The 21,496-nt window shown below is 40.8% G+C and overlaps 1 protein-coding gene across 1 annotated transcript in view; it reads left to right on the top strand.

Moving 5' to 3' along the window:
- ACAD11 (acyl-CoA dehydrogenase family member 11) overlaps positions 1-20,380 on the top strand; it is a 92,189-nt gene extending 71,809 nt beyond the window's left edge. The window contains exons 15-20 of the mRNA XM_074195819.1: positions 130-215; positions 9,750-9,821; positions 10,638-10,792; positions 17,398-17,514; positions 18,313-18,422; positions 18,896-20,380. Of these exons, the coding sequence (XP_074051920.1) occupies positions 130-215; positions 9,750-9,821; positions 10,638-10,792; positions 17,398-17,514; positions 18,313-18,422; positions 18,896-19,010 (655 nt within the window). The 3' untranslated portion in view covers positions 19,011-20,380. The remainder of the gene's footprint in view (positions 1-129; positions 216-9,749; positions 9,822-10,637; positions 10,793-17,397; positions 17,515-18,312; positions 18,423-18,895) is intronic.
- The last annotated feature ends 1,116 nt before the right edge of the window (positions 20,381-21,496 follow it).

Here is a 21,496-nt window from a genome sequence, read left to right as displayed (position 1 = left end):
ACAGCCTAAATTTTTTGTGCTACCATGTTTCTTTTGCATTTTTACCATAATACGAGCCAAAATAAAGCCAAAAATAAAAAAGCCATTATTGTGAGTCAACCTGATATCTCTTATGTTTTATTGGCACAGACACAAACAACATAGCATGATCCTAGTTCCAATCAACACACCAGGAGTGGAATTGGTAAGGCCACTGTCAGTCTTTGGATATTTGGGTAAGTGAGAAATATATATACATATATACATATATACATATATATATATATATGTATGTATTCAAACATAATAATTTAATTTGAAAAATATTAAATATCTACTGTATACAAAATGCTATGAATAATGCCAGCATGTAAAAATATAGCCTCAACCCTCCAAAATCTTAAAATCTAATAGAAATATATAATATGCATAAATAAGAATTGACACAAAGTAGAATGTTTGTATAATCTAAATTAAATGATTAGCTATCATAGGGAGAAGGGAGGGAAGTAGAAAAATGTGGAACTCAAAGGCTTATCAAAAGATGAATGTTGAAAACTACATTAAAAAACATAGAATGTGCTAAGGCCAATGAATTTGAGTGCCAAGAATTTTCTTCTGGAAAGGGCAGAGAATATTTTAGAGATTGGCTTTTAAGAGATAAGAAACTCTTGAGTACAGAATTCTGGGGGATACACCAATATTTGGGGGCAGGAGGAAGATGAGGTAGTGGAAGAGACTGAGGAGATGATGAGGCACTAGCAAGAAAAGAACCAGGAGCAAGATCAGTCATGGAAGTCAAAGGAGATTATTTAGTAGAGTGTGGTCACCAGTGACCTATATTACAGAAAGGTCCGGGAGGAGGAAGACCACTGGACCACTGAGAGGTTAGTGGCAGCCAGGAAGGATCCTGGAGGGGTAAGGAGACCCTCGTCTCTAGAGGAGAGCAGGGACTGGCTGTTGCCTCACCCAGAGCAGGCACCTAATGCCTTCTGGATAAACAAGTTTTATAGCCTTCTTCTGCCAGACAGGTCCATTCTGGTAGAATTGTGGGCAGTCGTCTGTTACTCACCCTCATATTCAGAATAGTATTATGGCTGATGAACTTACTCCAAAGACACTGTTCCAGAGGCCTGGACATTGTATTCTTCTATCCATGGACCTGCTGGAGCCTGCTTGAACCGACTTAGAGAGTTGATTGTTAAATTTCAGAGTGAAGATTGATTATCTAGACTTAAAGGGGCAGCTAGGTGGTGCAGTGGATAGAGCACTGGCCCTAGATTCGAGTACCTGAGTTCAAATCCTCAGACACTTAATAATTACCTAGCCTTGGGCAAGTCACTTAACCCCATTGCCTTGCAAAAGCTAAAAAAAAAGGACTAGATTATTTAGACTTAAGAAGTTACCAAAAAAGTTCATATCACCGATTGAAATTAAAATAAAGTGTGGTGCACATGCTTATTTTTTCCCCTAAGAATCGCTTGTTAAACTCTTATACCTGTGTAAGATAAGAGACCAATTCCCTCAAGACCATGTGTTGCTAGTTGAAGTAGCACTAACTACCCCAGCATGTACTATCCATGTGTATATGATAGAATCTTGTGGAATGGAAGGAGTTCAGGTCTTAGGGCTGGAGGGTTCCAGAACCTGAAAGTGAGACCCATTACTTGTGGAATATAGTGCCCATAGGCAAAACCTCCCTCTATCAAGAGTGATAAATAAAACCAAAAAAAAAAAACCACACACCACTAGTATCACTTCTCAGGTAGGATGAAAAGACCTGCTTTGGCATTAGGTTAGCTTTGCTTCTCATAATATGAGTATGAGGTGAATTATTAGGGCATCTAGATGGCAATTGAGTAGAGCACTGACCTTGTAGTCAGAAGGACCTGAGTTCAAATTTGGCCTCAGACACTCACTAGCTGTATTACCGTGGGCAATCCCTTGATCCTGATTGCCCTTCATTGAGGATCATCTCCAGTCATCCTGATTCATATCTGACCACTGAACCTCGGTTCTGGAACAGAAAGTGAGGTTGGGTGACCTAGCACAGCACCCCCCCCACTCAAATCACCTCCCTCATTATCCTGGTCTTCTTCAAGAATGAAGGACAAACATCATGAGGTGAAGTTGCCAACAATTTTTGTTGACAATAATTAGTATTTTATTTTTTCCAATTTCATGATATTTTTGATATTCATTTTTATAAGATTTTGATTTTCAAATTTTTTTCCCTTCTTCTCTCTTCTCCCCTCTCTCCAAAACAACAAGAAATCTGATATAGGTTTTATACATGTACAGTCATGTTGAACATATTTCCACATTAGTTATATTGTGAAAAAAGAATCAGAACAAAAGAAAAAATCACGAGAAAGAAAAAGCAAAAAAAAGTGAAAATAATATGTTTCCCTCTGCATTCAGATTTCACAGTTCTTTCTCTCTGTGTGTAGGGCATTTTTCATCCTGAGTCTTTTTGAATTGTCTTTGATCACTGTGCTGAGAAGAGCTAAGTCTATCATAATTGATCAATACAGTGTTGCTGTTGCTGTTGTTTGGGATAAAAATCCACTTAAAAAACTATAGAGACTCCTCTGAGCAAAAAAAAAAAAAAAGTTTATTTTGGCTTTTCTTAAGAAAAGGGCACACCCCAAGTCTCCCAAAGGTAGTGAAGATCAAGGAGCTGCCCCAAATTGATAGACAAGCAAGATTATGTGGCCTAACGAGATGCCCTCCTCCTCCCTATCCTCTCTCTGTTGACTCATTGGTTAATCTTCAGAATTATTCTATTTGTAAAAATCTAGCCCAGCAACAAAGAAAAGAATGAAAGGTTTTCATAAAATATTACCTCACCATCCAGATGGTGAGAATAACCTTCAGGATTATAACTATCTTATTGAAGTAATGCAACTTGTCTTGGAACACAAGGTCTAGGAATAGTCTATTTGTCATCAAACAAGAGGAGGCTTATGAGTTTCTTTGGAATAAATGGGGAAAAGTCTACTATCCTTCTTTCTAGTAGTAAAAGTAGTCTTATCAAAAGTTAGGAGAGTGAGCCACCTGTTTGGAGTAAAAGGAACTTTCTTCTAGAAACAGTTTAAGAATAATAGTTTGTTCTTTAACATTTCTTAGCCCTGAGAGGACTTCACTAAGAATATTAACTCTGAAATGGTTTTATTGGGAATATTCCACTCAATCCTTCCTCTTTTTTTCTTTAATTATATACATAAATATTTTGCATCTTAAGTTCTCTCACACATAGACATAATGGAGGAAGATGAACTCATCCAGTCCCTCTCTGGAGTCATTCAATATCTTTCTGTATCTGCAGAGTCCATTCCAATCTCCAATTTGGATGAGTTGTTGAGATCTCCTCTTCTGGTAAAGGAACTTTTTAACACAACATCTTATCAGACAGACTCATGTTTTCATCATTAGACCATAAAATTTACATTTTGCCTTACTCACTGTCACATTGATATACATACTTTTTAACAAAAATATAACTTCCATAATTGTTCACTTCACAAATGAATGTGTTGAAAATTATCAAATTAACTTGAACTTAAAACATTTACATTAGATGACATCTTAGTACAAAGAGTGTCCAGCAAGTGACACACAAATAGCCTTAATCTCTTGTTCTTCATTAAAACAACTCAAGCATCCTTAACTAAAATATATTCTTCTTTCTTCCCAAAATGTTTCTAACTAAACTATAGGTAATTCTTCTCCTGAAATACTCAACTGATTTACATTCCCTTCTTAAAGTAGACCTTGAAACGTGCTACTGCACAGAAGTATTTCTTGAGATTATATAAACCTTCTTTATTTTTCTTACCTAAATATCCTTTTTCCTAGCATAAAATAAAATAAAATAAAATCAAGGAATCTTTATCTTCACAAAGCATAAAGTTAACAGCAGCAGTTAAAGCCATATGCTGGTCGATCTAGCTACTAAACTACTCCAATTGACCTAAAATTTCTATATCAGATTGACCTTTAGCGACTTATTATAAAGATCCAAGACATCAAAGAAAAATTCCTTTATAAATATAGAGTATCAGCTTCCAGGCAGAGGCCATGTGGATAGTCAAATGCTTTAAGTCAAATTTTAGATTTATCTGGTGAGACATTATTCAAATATCACATTTGGGGATGTCAAGTCAAAAGGGTCCAATCTCAGGTTGCACTGAAAAGCTGCCCCTTCAGCTTTTTTCTCCCAATACACCTGTCACCTGTGTAGTATCCAAACCTCTCTCTGGCTTCCAGACTTCAAGAGAGCATTGACTCAACAACATTTCCTTTGCTGATCATACCTGATCATACCAATTAAAAGTCCCATGATCTAAAACAGTAATTCCATCCAATTAGATCTCCAAGGGAATTGACTTCACAAGGACTAAATGCTAATTCTAATTTGAATTGGGGGGGGCACAATCAATCAACCCCCTTCCCTACCCATATATCACCTATATGTACTCTTGAATGCCCCTGTCACCAGAATACATTAAATAAGTACAGTAAATAAACATTCAAAAAGTAGTCAAGTTCCCCCAGCATCTGAAGTATTCTTTGACATACAAAAAAGAAACTTCTTCACAAATATGTTTCATAATTCAACTAGTATTGAATCCTCCCGGGACCACTAACTTGTAATCTGCAAACCCATATCCCTTTATCTGAAATCATACCTGTTTTATTTCTGGATAAAGATGGTATGTTAGAGGCCTCTTGGCTAACCTGCTGTATTACAATACATAAACACCTCCTTTGGCTAGGAGATTATTCTAAGAATTCTCACATAACAATTAGCTAGAGATTGTCACAAAAAAACACAAATTATTATCATTATTATCTTTCCCATTGTTACTCAGGTACTTTTACTTTAAAGCAAACAACTGCAACTTTGAGATTTTATATATATATATATATATATATATATATATATATATATCCACAAAAATTTCAATACATACATGCATACTTAATTGGCAAGTTGTTACGCAAACAATTCTCTTTAATAAACTTGTTTAATTATTAGCCATGTTTGAAATCCAAATTATTATTTTTCAGAATTCATTCAATCCATTAGAATATCTTAAGGGTCTCTAAATTTAACAAAACAGTAATATATGTAACACATTAAGAACTGGATTTCACAAAACAATCTTTCCATTATTACATTTATGCCTGGACCTGCAAATCTAGAGCAAGGCCCAACACATCATTTAAAAATTTCAGGGAACCCAGCAGGTCATGAACTTTGTTAATTTCCCACATTATCCCTACAAAGTAAGCAGTCATTAATTCAAGGTTTGACATCATTAGAGTAAAATAGTTTATATTTCCAAAAGTAGATCACATGTTTGATAAACTCTTCAACATCTTACTCATTGATAAGTCATCAAAGGGTTACATAATTTTTAATTTCCTAATCATTTTCCAAAGCCCCTCACATCTATTCAGCATTATTGAATAGGGTATCTTGCAGTTAAGATATATCTCCCAATCTCTTATACACTCTTCTTCTGACTCTGTATTTAATGTGGGGGAAGAAATCTGCAATTTTACTTCTTTAAAATTTAAATATTAAATTCTTGATCTATATGAAGCATAAGGTTTTTCATGCTGACATCTCATTCTCTTAAAGCAAAATAAAACAACAGGTTCTCTTAAAGTTAACCTAATACTAATAATAATAATATGTATCTTTTACACACAGACCTCTTCTAATTTGTGTTTTATAAGTTTATTTATCTCTTCTTTCAAATACACTTCTATTTTCAAAACAAAGAAAACAAGATTCTCCATGAATTTGATCTTATACATGTGATCATTTCAAAAGCCCAATGTACACTTATTACCCATGCCAATGTTACATTTACACCTATAATTTCTTCTTCTTAAATAACAGACAATAAATAAAGCTACATTGATCTTACATATAAATATTCCCTTTTATAAATGTGAGGTAATAAAACAAAGCTTTTCACAAATTCCCTGGGCCAAAAAGACCTTGAGAGATTTAACCTGTTGGCAAGGTATTCTCTAGTTTTCTCATAACAAATCTTTAAAAATGTGATAGGTTAAACCTCAATTCATTCATTGTTTGTTATTGTAACGCAATTTTAAATTCTCAAAAAAAAAGTTGTTTGAATCTGTTCTTATACAAAGTTTACTAATTATTCATTACATATTTCAATTTGCTCCCTAGAATTTTGCGACCCAGAAAAATTCTTAAGACCAGTTGTTGCTAAAAACCCCTTTTTTATAATTACAAGATTTTCTTTATACTTCCAAATGTCATATTCAAAACAAATCTTAAATCATTTTCTTTTTAAAGCCTAAAAAGTTTGCAAATTCTTTTTATCTTTATCAGTGCAATTCTAACTTCTCAATACTCTATAAAAGTTTTCTATCCTCACTGACCAACATTCCTTAGCGTAGAACATTTTATGTTCTGGGAATTGGAGATTCCCCACAATTTGAGATATCAAAGTAATATGTACTAATTCTTTACTTTTACTGTTTATCATTACTCACTCACCCCAGATTTTTTTTCAGATACAGGAACTGTACCCCAAGCATATTTTAAATTGGTATAAAATATTACCTTCCCCTTGTTTAGTAATTCTAAAGCTTAATTAAGAGCATATAACTCAAAGTCTGTCCTGACAATAGTTTTGTCAGACTCCCAGTCTCCACCAAGGCCCTATCTGTTATAATATTTCCATTAACTCTTTTTCCTCCTATGACTCTGAGGAGCCATCAAACATTAGAATTAAAAAAAAACATTTTTTCATTATAAACCCCTTATTCAATTTACATATATCTTCAGATTACTTTGTACAAAAGATTAGCATGTTGTAGAATCAATAATAACATAATAAAAAAATCAACATTGACCTAGCAATTGCTTTCATAGCAAACTTTTCATCTTATTGGTTTTATTGTTTTTCCAATCAATTCACTGCCAGATATTGCAAACGAGGCAGTTTAATGCAATTTTCAGATTACCCCAACCTCATTTAAACATACATCTCCATTTCAACTTTTAGCTTTTTATACTACCCTTTTTTCTTACATTGATTTTTAAATTACCTCCCAAGGCTCCCCAAAATCCCCAAATCAATCCTTTTACTGAGACAATGTCAAGTCTGCTCAAACCTTCTGTCTACATGCTTTAACCAATTTACATACTTAAAAAATGGTCAAAAAACTCCAATTGTCTCTATGCCTTAATTCTCATCCCAGTACTTTCAGAACCTTGAACTCAGACTATACAGCTTGCATTTTCCCTTAATATTCTGTTCCACTATTCTTTTTCATTAACTCTTTTTGACTGGAGTCAATACTGTTCTGAACTAGATGCCCATAGCTTAGTTAAAACTTAATTTTACAACTATAAAACCCACATACATGATTCCACTTTTCACAAAACATTTTCCATTCAAAGGTTTTAATATTTAGCACTTCTTAACTGGTAAAATTTTGAGAAGGCAAACAGCTACTCAAAAAAAAGTCTCACAGCCTAATTGGAATATCCCCTTCTCCCTTCTTCAGATAGAATAGACCACATAACTTTTCTCATAAGGAGGGAGGTTCAAGATCTTTCCTGGGGGCTCTTCTGTTCTCAGATTCCCACTTGTTCTGTTACTCTCTGTAATAACTAACATTACCAGAATCTATACTAATATACTCCTGAAAGTATAATGTTACCATATCATTCTGGTAAAAGATTGACTATTTAGTTTCCCTTTTCTGGTATTTCTGTGTAACCAAATTATATCCTTTAGAATTAACCTGACTCTCTTGACTTTATGGAATTTACTTCCCCCAAACTTTCTCAAATTAAAATAACACTTCTATGATTTTTTTATTTACCATATTTGGTAATTTTCATTGTCTCTTTCCTGTCTCTTTAACTTCAAAATAAGGTCCCTTTTAATGCTTATTTTACTAAGTCTTCATGAAACAATTCTATTATAAATTAGTCCTTTTTCTTAATAAGCTCCCTTTTTGCTCCCATTTCCCTCCCAAGGTCAAGAGATAACAAACCAAAAAAAAAACCAAAACAAAACAGGCAAGTGCCCTGGAGAAAAGCAGGGAGGGGGAGGAGGGAAGGAGGGAGAGGAAGAGAAAGTATTCTGGCAACATAGAACCACAGTGAAGAAGTGGGGAAGAGACAAAGTCAACAGCATGTTATCATTTTCTTCACTTTTCCATTTTTACTTTGAATTTCTTCCCCATTATTAAGTCTAGACCCTAGAGCTCTTAGCCGGCACTTCTGGACCCTTAAGTCTTGTCCCTATAGTCTCTAACCTCTTGAACTTCTTTGGAATCTCTCCCTGCAAACTGTATTAATTGCTTGGGAGTGTGTCTTCCCCCCCGCCCTTTTTTCTGCTCCCATCAGATTCAATCTGCAGATTTGATCTGCATGGGAGCGACAAGGGTCAGGTCACCCAGGGCTACACCTGGGCTTGTGTACACTGTGGCGCCTCTCTGGGTCTTTTCCTGTGGTGGGGCATCTCCCTTGTAGTGCTGCCTCCAGAGATCCTCTGGCTTTCAATGTTGCTCAAACTAAGTCTCTCTCTCTTCCAGATTCTTCCCTTATTCCTCAAGGGATCTGCCTGGGTACTAAATCACAAGCTACTGACAATATCCAGCATGGCACCCACTTGTGCATGTGTCCAAGAGAGTCTTGGGGGGTGGGGTAATTCTGGGTCAGGGAACCAAACTGTGTGGGGTAAAAAAAAAAAACACGAAAAATATGGAAACTCCTCTAAGCAAAAAGAAAAGATTATTTTGACTTTTCTTGAGAAAAGGGCACACTCCAAGTCTCCCAAAGGTAGTGAAGATCAAGGAGCTGCCCTGAATTGATAGACAAGCAAGATTATATGGAGATCCCCTCCTCCTCCCTATCCTCTCTGTTGACTTATTAGTTTATCTTCAGGATTATTCTATTTGTGAAAATCTACCCCAGCAACAAAGAAAAGAATGAAAGGTTTTCATAAAGTATTACCTCTCCATCCAGATAGTGAAAATAACCTTCAGGATTATAACTATCTTATTGAAGTAATGTAACTTGTCCTGGAATGCAAGGTCTGGGAATAGTCTACTTATCATCAAACAAGAGAAGCTTCTTGTAATGCAAGGTTTTTCTTATGGGAGAAAGTCTACTATCCTAGTAGTCAGTAAAGTAGTTTTATCAAAAGTGAGAGTGAGCCACCTGTTTGGATTACAAGGGACTTTGTTCTAAAAATAGTTTAAGAATAATAGTTTGTTCCTTCTTTCATATTTCTTAACCCTCAGAGGATTTCACTAGGAATATTAATCCTGAAATGGTTTTATTGGGAATATTCCTCTCACTGTGTATGTGTTCCCCTGGTTCTGCTCACTTCACTCAGTATCAGTTCTCCACTACTACAAAAAAGAGCTGCTAGAAATATTTTTGTAGATATGTGTCCTTTCCCCTTATTTTATGATCTCTTTGGGATACAAACCTGGTAGTGGTTATTAGCCAGCAATTTTTTTGAAGTAATTGAAGATTTTTTTTTTCCTGAGACTTTATCATTAATCTGAAATTCCCACTGGAGTACTAGTTTGGGAGGTTTGGCAGGATTATCCAGGTTACAATGGAACACATTTGAGTCACTAGATTTAAACTCATCTTGTGAATTCCTTCCCTGTTATTCAATTAAATACCAAGTGAGTAATGTTAAATAATCCTTCTTATACTTTAAAAAAAATGTAAATATTCTATTTTATAGATAATTTCCATGGAGGACATTTTGAGATACATTTTAACAATGTACGAGTTCCTGTTTCCAACTTAATACTAGGTAAGAGGTGTTCAGAAAATGTTTCTTAAGAACAGGGTGCATTTTATAGAGTAACTTCTTGGGAAATGATTATTAATTTTTTTTGTTAATTCAGAGAGATCAGTAGGAAAATGGAACAATAAAATTTTAATAAAGGACTGGGCATCTGTTTATACTCTATTTAAATACTTAAATGCGTAGGGCATCCCTGAACATGAAACAGAATCACAAATATCCCTCATTTCTCTTAAAATAGTTGGCTCAGGGTCATTTTGGGCTTTGCGCCTGCCCTCCGCTCCATCCCATTCTCGATGCAGCTCTGAGTGTGCGGCGGGCATTGGGGTAGCACGTTGGGCAGCCGGGCAGCGGGCGGCGGGCAGGGCCTGGGCTCGGCTCGGGGGTTCGGAGGGACGGAGAAGCGGAGGATCCCCTCAAGGAGCCCGCAGCCTAACGGGGGAGACAGCACCCCCCGAGGAGGCTGGAAATGCCGGGGGGCCTGAGGAGAGGGGCAGGAGCCCGGGACCAGGCAAGGATGGGGGCTGTGGGGGGCGGCTGGGCCGGAGGGAGCGCGGCCTGAGCTCCAGCCCGGCCCCCGCGTGGCCCGGCCCCCACGTGGCCCGGCCCCAGCTCCCGGTGCAGGCGAGGCTCCGCCCTCGGTCCCGCCCCGGTGCTTTCTGGGACAGCCCCACGTGACCGAGCCTCGCCCTTTCACCCCGGGCGCGCCGCAGAGCGCCCCCTGCCGGAGGCCGGTCACCTGGCGAGAAGCCGTGGAGGCCGCGAGGGCCCGGGCCAGCGTGGGGAGTGACGTCCGGCCCCGCTTCTCCCTTTCCCGCACAGGCGAAGGACGAGGCTTCGAGATCGCCCAAGGCCGCCTGGGCCCGGGCCGCATCCACCACTGCATGCGGGCCGTGGGCATGGCCGAGAAGGCGCTGAGCATCCTGTGTGCGCGCGCAGCCCGCAGGGAGGCCTTCCGGAAGCGGCTGCGGGAGCACGTAAGGGGCGGGGAGCGTGGGGGCGGAGGGGGCGGGGCTGCTCCAATGCCCGGATGTGCTCCTCCCGCCCAGGGCTGCCCCGGCAGGCAGGGCCCGGGGCCCCAGCGGGGACGAGGACCAGCCCGGGTCCCCCAGCCCGGCCCGCCGCGGCTTCCTGGGGGGCCGCCTCTCCCCGCACCCCCGCTGCCCGCCGGGCCCCGCGGGGCACCCCCGGCCCGGACCAGGGACCTGCCTCCCCGCGTGTCCCCCGACTGCTCCGCCCTGTGAGCACACGCAGGCCTCGACGCGTCCCCTCGCGTGACTAGTGGTTGCGAGCAGGGGCCTCCTGGCCCTTGTTGTGCCCCCGGGCTTAGGGCCGGCCGGGCCTGGCGTTCTGGGCATTGCGGCCCGGAGCCACAATGACCCCGCGGGGCCGCCCAGACTGGCAGCAAAGAGTTAGAACTAGTTCGGTTCTTGCAAGAAGCGGGGGAGAGAGAGACAGACAGACAGACAGACAGAGAGAGAGACAGAGAGGGAGAGAGACAGAGAGGGAGACAGAGAGAGAGACAGAGACAGAGGGAGAGAGACAGAGACAGAGAGGGAGACAGAGACAGAGAGAGGGAGAGAGGGAGACAGAGACAGAGAGGGAGACAGAGAGAGAGAGAGAGAGAGAGAGACAGAGAGGGAGAGACACAGAGAGAGAGACAGAGAGAGACAGAGGGAGAGACAGAGACAGAGAGGGAGACAGAGACAGAGAGGGAGAGAGAGACAGAGAGGGAGAGAGACAGAGAGAGACAGAGAGAGAGACAGAGACAGAGGGAGAGACAGAGAGGGAGACAGAGAGAGAGACAGAGGGAGAGACAGAGAGGGAGACAGAGACAGAGAGACAGAGAGACAGGGAGAGAGACAGAGAGAGAGACAGAGACAGAGGGAGAGAGAGAGAGAGACAGAGAGAGAGACAGAGAGGGAGAGAGACAGAGAGAGAGACAGGGAGACAGACAGAGAGAGACAAAGAGAGAGACAGAGGGAGAGAGACAGAGACAGACAGAGAGACAGAGAGAAAGAGAGACAGAGAGAGAGAGGCAGAGACGGAGACAGAGAGGGAGAGAGACAGAGAGAGACAGAGGCAGACAGAGAGAGAGACAGACAGACAAAGACAGAGATAGAGAGACAGAGACAGAGAGAGGCAGAGAGGGAGGGGGAGAGAGAGAGACAGAGAGAGGCAGAGAGAGAGAGACTGAGAGAGAGAGAGGCAGAGAGACAGAGAGAGAGCCTGGTGCCCAGGAAAAGCCAAATTGCAGCTGAAGCAGGTTTAAAGGCACAAAAACCACAACCCATCCCCTCCTCTTCTCTGCAGGCCCTTACAACAATTGGTCAAACTTGATGGTCCAAACAGAAGGGAGGTGTCCCTAAGCTTTCCGGGGGGTCTGGCTTTGTTTACATTCCATGTGGTTAGGGTGACATGATTTTTCCAGCCCGAGATCCGGGTTCTCACACTCACCTGAGTCTTAAGAAATAGAAACTGAGTCCTATGGCGTGGACAGATTTAGCCCTGTTTCTGAGAAGCCCGCACTTTGCCCCTCACAGTTGCCCACTGCCTGTCTCCCCACCCTCCTCACTCTTCATCAGTATTGACACAATATGGCAGAAGGGTACCATGGGGTGGAGGGGCAGGCGAGCTTCTGAACCATGCGGCATATCTTAGTGGCATGAGAGATGCTTTAGCTTTACACCAGAAGACAGTTTTCTGGAAGTGTTCCCACTTTTCTTTAAATAAGTTAATGTACTTGACTAATATGGAAATATTGTACATGGACGACTTCTATCAGATTGCTCACTGCTGCAAGGAAGGGGTAGGGGAAGGAAGGGAGAGGAGCAGAAAATGTGGAATTCAAAAGTTTGCGAAAGGATGGATGTTGAAAACTAACTGCATGTAACTGGAAAAAATAAGTTGTATTTTCCATAAATGTTTCCCCCCATTAGAAATTCCTTACATCTGGCACCAACCAAATAATCATCCAGAACCCAAGCAGAGACATGTGAGCATGTTGTAAACAATAACATTCCATTTCCCTGAAAGTGGCGGAACCTCCCTCCAGATGTCTGGTATTGATGGAACGCCTCCTAGCTTCTAATCAAGAGAGGAATTTAAAATTACTTTAGATGAGAGGTCCGTATTAATCTATAGCAACCAAGTTACTAAAGAATATTAGCTAATTGCCATATTACTCTTCAGAGAAGATATTTGGAATTTGGCAATTCTTTTTTCCAAAGTTAATGTACATTTTACTGGGAAGAAAGAACATACTTCCTATGTGAATTATTTTTTTTCCTCTCCAGAGGGAAAAAAATTCCTAATTAACATTATAAATGTGGTTTCTCTTCCTAGCCTTAAATTCATTTTGATTCTGGGAGTAAAATGGTTTTATCAGTCACTTTCACAACAGAATGGTATGACTGCAGGTTTACTTCGGATTGTTCATTTCTCTGTTAAGATTCAGCCTCCAGAGGCACAAATGACAACTTATCTGGCAGCAGGAGGTTTATTTTTCCTTGGTTACATGAAAAAACAAGTTTTAACAATCATTTTAAAAAGTTTGAGTTGTGAATTCTCTCCCTTCTTCCCACCCCATTCCTCATTTCCATAACAGATATGTTGTTAAAATAAACACAGGCCTCCCCCACCCCCCCAAAAAAGAAAAAGAAACCTCAAGGAAAAATAAAGTTAAAAAAAACACACACATCAATCTTTGTTCAGAAGCCATCAGCTCTGTCTTTGGGGATAGATGGTATTCATCATAAATCTCTGGGAGTTGTCTTGTGTCACAGCATTGCCGAGAATATCTAAATCACTCATAGCTGATCATCCTACAATATTGCTTGCTCTTTATAAATAGTACATTTCCCATCTGCTCTTGTACATCTTTCTAGATGAGAGCATCCTGCTCGTCGTTTCTTATATCAGAATAGAATTCCATCATAATTGAATATCACAATTTGTTCAGTCATTCCTTAACAGAAGGACATCCTCTCAGTTTCTCAATTTCCTATTCCTTGCCATCAGAAAAGAGCAGCTATAAATACACACACACACACACACACACACACACACACACACTCTTCCTTCCCATTTTTCATCTCTTCTAGATTATAGATCTAGTAGTGGCATTGCTAGGTCAAGAGTTTGCATGGTTTTATAGCCCTTTGGGAATAGTTCCAAATTGCTCTACAGATAGTTGAATCATTTTCCAACTCCTCCAACAGTGCTTTTTCAATATCTCATTTTCCCTCTATCCCTCCACATTTGTCATTTTCTCTCTGTCCTATTATCCAATCCAATAAGAATAAGGTAAGTACCTCAGAATTGTTCTTATTTGCATTTCTCCAATCAGTATTCAATTGGGACATGACCATAGATAGCATTGATGATCTCATCCAGAAACTTTTCAGATCTTTTGATCATTTATCAATTGAAGAATGGCTCTTATTTTTCAAAAATTTGACTCAGTTCTCTATTTGAGAAATGAGATCTTTATCAGAGAAACTTGTTTTAATCTTTTCCCCCCCATAGTTGCTATTGCTAATTGTGTTTTCCTCTATCCTATTCCACACCACCCCCATTTATTCTGTTCTCTCTCTTTTCACCATCCCTCCTCAAAAGTGTTTTGCATCTTCCATCCATTCTATCACCTACCCACTCTCTCCCATCCCCTTTTTCCTCCTGCTTTCCTCTAAGGTAAGACAGATTTCTATACTTGAATGTGTGTATTCCTAATCTGAGACAATTTCAATGAGAGTAAGGCTCATTCACTCCCCCTCAACCCCTCTTCCGCTCCACTGAAAAAATATTTTCTTGTTTTTTTTATGTGAGATAATTTAACCCATTTCCCTTTCTCCTAGTACATTCCTCTGTCACCCCTTAACTTTCAAATATGTTGTACCTTCATATTCATCTTCCTCCTGTGCCTTGTCTATACTTTCTCCTACTGCTCTAATGAATGAAAAAGATCATATGAATTATCAGTATCTTCTTCCCATGAAGGAAAATAAGCAGGTCGTTTCATACTTAAATTTTCTGTTTGGCTCTGGTCTTTTCAAGAATGTCTGAAAGACCTCTTATTTCATTGACTGTCCATCTTTTCCCCAGAAGAGGATGTTCAGTCTTGCTGGGAATTGATTCTTGCCTGTAGTCCAAGATCTTTTGCCTTCTAGAACATGATATTCCAAACCCTATGAGCCCACAATGTAGATGCTGCCAGATCCTGTGTAATCCTGACTGTAGCACCATGGTAGTTGAATTGTTTGGGGTTTTTTTTTTTTTGGATACTTGCAATATTTTCTCCTTGACTTGGACATGCTGGATTTTGGTTATAACATTCCTGGGAGTTTTATTTGGGGATCTCTTTCAGGAGGGGATTGGTGGGTTCTTTCCATTTCTGTTTTACCTTCTGCTTCTAGGATTTCAGGGAAGTTTTCCTGAATAATTTCTTGAAAGATGCCATCTGGACTCTTTTTTTTTCACTCATGACTTTCAAGTAATCCAGTAATTTTTAAATGATCTCTCCTGCATTTGTTTTCCAGGTTAGTTGCTTTTCCAATGTGTTATTTCACATTTTCTTCTAGTTTTACATTCTTTTGATTTTGTTTTATTGTTTCTTGAGTTCTCACAAAATCATCAGCTTCCCTTAGCTCGATTCTATGTTTTAAGTAATTATTTTCTTCAGTGAACTTTTGTATTTCCTCTTCCATTTGGTCAATTCTGCTTTTTAAGGCATTCTTCTCTTCATTGGCCTCTTTTTCCATTTTGCCCAGTCTGGTTTTTAAGACATTATTTTTCTTTAGAATTTTTTTTATCTCTTTGACCAAGCTTCTGACTTGGTTTTCATGATTTTCCTGCATTGCTCTCATTTCTCTTCCCAATTTTTCCTCTGCCTCCCTTGACTGATTCTGAAAATCCTTTTTGGGCTCTTCCATAAGCTGAGACCAAATGCTATTTTGCTTGGAGGCTTTGACTTTGTCATCTTCTGAGTGTGAATTTTGAACTTCCTTATCACCATAGTTTCTATCTATGGTCAGATTCCTTTCCTTCTGTTGTTTATTCATTTCCCCAGCCTATGGCTTGATTTTAACATTTTTTTTTTGTTAAGGGGGAACTCTGCTCCTAGGTTGGAGGATGATCTGTCCAAGCTTGGGGATCTTGTGCAACTGTTTTCAGTGATACTTCTAGGGACCTGCAAGTTTTCAGTTCTTCCAAGATGATAAGATCTAAGAAGAAGTTTTGAATACTCTGCTGGCTTGTACTCTGATCTGTGAGTGACCACAAGCCCTCCTTTCTGCCCTCGACCTGTGGGGAGGGTCCCCCACTCACCTGTGGCAGCAAGTTCTGTTGGGGTCCCAGGAAGAGGAGCAAGACCCCGAGCTGCCACCCAGATCTGAGAATGGGCAAAGCCAGAGACCTATCTCTGTGAGAGCAAAGAGACCCCTGAGATCCCTTTGCCATCTGTGGACCAAGAGCTCTGCCCCTGTGGGCCCCAAGGCTTGTCCCTAGTCCCAGGCAGGTCTGTGCTGCTGAGCTGGACCAAGCTCAGCTCTCACCCTGGGGCAACAGGCTTTTCCCACTGAACTTCCAGGTTGTCCTTGGCACTCTCTGAGCTGCCACTGACCCTGATATCTGCTTCCTGCTCCTAGATAGCTGGGGCGCAGGCAGCAGGAGGTTAAGGGGCAGAGCCTGTAGTATGTTTGAAAACAGGGCTGACATTTGTTCCTGGTGAATAAAAGCAAGGCCGAGTGACAGAGAGCTGATCACCTTGTTCCATTGATAGACCGGGCTTCCCTTAATCACAGTTGGGCACAGAGAGTAATATAGCAAGCCCGATCCATTCTACAAGAAATGTGTCAGAGGGAACCCTAACTCTGATTGTTGCTGCACATGGAAGATCCCATTGCTGATGGATGTTCCTGGAGGACACCTTCTAAAGAGGAAAAGAGTCCTAGTTGACTGGGTCTGGATGGCTTAAGGGTCCAAGATAAACTATCTTATTGATGCATCAGAATATTTCCTGTTTGGAAAAAACTAGATGTCAGTGGTAAACCATGTAAAGGAACCTGTGCTTGGCTCACTCTGAAATCCTCTTCTGCCCCAGTGCTAAAGAATTTGCAGCACTTTACCCATCCTCAGAGGACGCTGGCTTTGGTGAAGCCTGTTGCCTTCCCAAAGGTTCCCAGAATGGCAGGGATGGGTTAAAAGGGGAGCCCTAGGTTCAGACAAGCAGAAAACCTTTCTGTGAGGCTTTCAGCCAATTCCTGCATCTTTCTGGGTGTAGTCTTTTCATCTGTCACATGAAGAATGTGAATGAAATGGCTTTCCCAGGCCCTGCCTTTCAGCAGCAGCTGGCATCACGCCATCTCTAGCAGGCTTATAGTCACAGCCTCAGCGTTGTGGAAGGTTTCCAACCTCTTCATAATGATTTTTCAGATTTAAAGCCTTTCGTGTCTGTTTGCTTCCGTTGAGGCAGGCTGCAGGGCTGGGTCTCTAGGATACAGTTCATGTATTAGAGAGAAACTGATGCTTATACTTCCCCCTCCACAACTCCCCTCCCCCAACACACCTTTTTCTTCTCTCCTAGGAGGTGGTGGCCCACTGGGTAGCTGAAAGTCGCATTGCTATTGAGGAGGTGCGCCTGCTGACCCTGAAAGCTGCCCACAGCATTGATACAGTGGGCAGTGCCCGGGCAAGGAAGGAGGTAAATCCTGGTCACTGCAAAAATTTTAGCCTGACTTAGGAACCATTGGGCCAGAGCCCCCTGGGGCTGACATCAGGAAGACCCGAGGTCAGACCCAGCCTCAGACACTTACCAACCGAGTCTCCGGGCACTCACGGCATCTTCCTCAGTTTCCTCTCCCTGCCCCCCCCCCCAGGGTTGTTGTGAGGATCAGTTGAGAGTAAAGAGCCCAGAGCCAGTGCCTTCTGCGGGGAGGCTGTCAGAGAGCTCAGATCGCCAGAATGTGATTAGGACGTCTCACGTACATATGTGGTTTTGATTTCAAAACTTGAAATGTCTTTAGTTCTCAGATTTCCACCTAATGAAGTGGTTTGGAGAATTCTTTGCCCGATTCCCATTTTCTGGGAGTTAGATTTCAGCTGTTGGCTTGCGTTTGTCTCTGAGGTGACACTTTCTAAGGCTCGGAGAGTGTGGACAGACTCTTATGTAGGGAGAGGTGCTTGTTGAGAGGTGGCCTCTGACACATTTTAGTTGTGTGACCTTGGACAAATCACATAACTTCTTGAGAACTCCAATGACTGACTGGCTACCCATGTCAGTCATTGGGGCTTTTCCACACGAGGCTCCCTTCAGCAAGGAACTACAGGTCTGGCCAAAAACACAAATGACCACTATTTATATATCAAGTCACAGGGACCTCATTAGAGTTGTCTGAACTGAGAGAATCGTGTGGGCTCATCCTCCAGGTACATTTCACATGTATAAAAGAAACATGGATGGGATCAGATTCTCCCAATGCTTTATCTTCCTTGTCTACAGATTGCCATGATCAAGGTGGCTGCCCCCCGGGCAGTCAGCAAAATTGTTGACCAGGCAATTCAAGTTTGTGGAGGAGCTGGAGTCTCTCAGGATTTTCCTTTAGCTCAAATGTGAGTAGAAATCATTTAATGTTTCTTAAAGTACTTGGGGGAAAGAAACAAAGAAAGGAACTCTGACGCTGAATGTCAAATTAAAAGTTTCCTATCTCCATAGTTGACTTTTGACCTGGAAGAGGCTTTTCAGGCTCTGAGTATGTGGTGGGAACAGGGAGGGAAGGGGCTTGAGGAGCCCCCAGTGTCTGAGCCAGCCTGGTTCTCTGAACACCTGTAGCAACAGGAGCCGAGGGCATCTTACTGGTCAGAGGGAAGGCACTGGGCCCCAAGAAGGTAACTTACCCTGCTAGTAGCAAGGGATGGGGGTCTGCCTGGCTTCCCTCCTAGACTTACTCCCCTTCCTCTTTAACTGATAGCCTTATTACGCTCCTTCACCACAGGATTTCCCAGCTCAGTGGTTTCCCTTCCTTGTCCTAATGCTGGAGGTGGTTTTCCCATTAGTAAACTTCTCCCCATTCTCTCTTCTCTAGGTATGCCATGATTCGAACCTTACGTATAGCAGATGGGCCTGATGAAGTTCATCTCTCAACAATTGCAAAAATGGAATTGCAAGAACAAGCCCACAAGCTGACTGCCAGGATGTAGGGCCTGCTTCAGAGACCCCTGAGGTTTTGAGGTGGCAGGGGCACAGCTACCTTGTTTAAAATGTTTAAAAGTAGTATATGAATCACAATGGAAAATTGACCCTTCAATTTGCTTTTTCAGGAATTTGAAAGATTCTTTGATAACCTCATTATTAATCAAAGCATAGGAAATATTTTGATTGACTTTTTTCATTTTTACAAATTATTAGCTATAATCTTGTCTACAATTGACATTAATTCTAATATCTATTGGAAAGGTAGGGTTTTTTTTTTATCAATGATGTATTCCAATATTCCAAACAGCTATTTCATAGCTATTAGTCACCCAGACTGATAGTAGGATCTTTGATTGGGTTTTGACTTTTTAAACTTCTAATTTGAGAAAAATGATGGGAAAGAAGCAAAAGTTTAATGAGAGTGGCACAAAAAGCCATGATATTAGTTTTGAGGCTCCAAGCTTTTTTTTTTTTGAGGAAACATTTAAGGAATTTTCATTCTAACCTTACCTGTTGCTCATGAACTTATTTGTTATTGTTTTATTTTTTAATCATTGTATTTCACTATGATTGATTAGCTTTGTACCCTTCTATTTTTATTTTATGCATTTAAAAACAACATTCTGAGCCAAAGTCCAGAGACTTTCCCAGATATCATGTCCAATAGACCAGTGGCACCCAGAGCAAATCAGAACTCCTCATTAGAAGTGTATATGATTGTTGGATTGTAATAATGCAAGGAAAAGCCTTTACACCATCATTGTTAAGGAACACTTATGCTGCCCACCTTTATATGCAGTCAATCAGTCATCAAAGCCTGCCTTGTAGAGAGCACTGGGCTGAGGATTCAAGGACCAGGACAAAACTGAGCTTGTCCTTGAGGAATATACATCCGAACCTTACCCACCAAGAGGAGAGATGTTTAATGAGCCACAATTTGGAATTAATAACTTCACTTATTGTGCGTCTAAGTTCTAAACAGTATTTCAGATCTCCTGTGAATTAAGCACCAGATGCTGCACGAAAACAGCCCAGAACAACTTTATCACATCAGTAGACAGACGATCAGACCATTATTGAATCTTGTCTCCAGAACCAAATATCTTTTTTGCCAAACCTGCAGATCGGCCCTAACTTACTGGGTTTCCTGCTAAAAGGAGCCTTGTCAGATGTGAACCTTTCAGAAATCCTTTGAGATATTTAGAACATTTTAAGATTGTTCTCTCTAATGGAGAACCTTAATCACACCTCTTCCATGGGCCCAAATGATGTTGAGTAATCAAGACTTTATGATATTGTTAAAAATCCTTGGATGTTGCTGCAATAAACTCCTGTAAATTATACTAAAATGCCAAATAAAGGAAAATATTTTGCAGTTTTTTGAGGGTTTTTTTTGAAGTTTTTAAATCAGCTCAATTGAAGCCCATACAGAATATTTTGGTTTCTCGAAATTGTTTCAAGCTGTATTTTAGTTTCCTCTCAGGGCAAGTGAGTGGGATGATTCTTAGAGTGGATCCAGTGCCCTAACTCAAATTCCTCAATGCACCTGTGCCCCGGAGGAGTGAGGAAAGCCAGGACAGCTTACATCTGTCTGTCCATTATTCAAAAGCCCTAATTTTTTTTTCCCTTTTCCTCTTTGCCACAGGAGAATGTTTCTAGGTGACTCAGTGCTGTTGCTGAAGTCTCCTTTAGATCAATGTGTTTTCCAAACCCAAAGTAGATTCTATTCAGGGTCCTCCCTGAATGAGAGAAAAGGGAGCAAATTATGCAATGGGGTCTTTTTTTTTCTCCTCAACATTTTTATCATAGTAAAATCAGATTCAAGTGAACATTAAAGGTAGACTTGTAGGATGAAAAAAATGAGAGAAGGGCAGTAACTGGTTGGGGTTAGGAGAGAAAAGGGTCAGTTTCCACCATGTTGCCTTGGAATCGATGGAAGGGTTGATGAACTAAGCGTCTGCCAGGCATCATGGAGCCAGAACCCACTGCCATAGTAGCTGCCTCCTTGGCATCTGTTTCTAAGGCAGGGAACCCGAGGGATGGGAGAGTGGCCCCATTGTGAAGGGCCTACAAAAGCAACACTGTCACTGGACACAGCTCTCAGGTCTAGTCATAAAGTACAAGCATCTTTGGCCATGTCTTTAAACATTGTAAATAAAAGAACACTGGAAATAAATTAAGAAAATGTCTAAAAACATTTAAAAATTAAACTAAGTTAAAAAATTAAATCTGATTAGGCCAGGGTCTGCTTACCCAGGTCACTTTTCGCATAACAAGTTGATTGGTCTCTTATTTGTACAGGAGGGATAGATTAAGGAGTGGTTAATGCTGGGTTTGTAAATAAGCAGAATAAAGGATTCAGATCCTCCTTCACTGCTTCCAAACAGGTTGGTTGGGAAGTAGGACACTGACATCTGAGAAATGTTGAACAAAATGTTTTTGTTCCAAACATCCTCAACTTTCTTCAATTTGGCAAGTGTTAATTTTAAGG

This window comes from Macrotis lagotis, chromosome 7 (genome assembly GCF_037893015.1).
Source record: "Macrotis lagotis isolate mMagLag1 chromosome 7, bilby.v1.9.chrom.fasta, whole genome shotgun sequence".
Lineage (NCBI taxonomy): Eukaryota > Metazoa > Chordata > Mammalia > Peramelemorphia > Peramelidae > Macrotis > Macrotis lagotis.
This window is presented reverse-complemented; position numbering and strand designations above follow the sequence as displayed.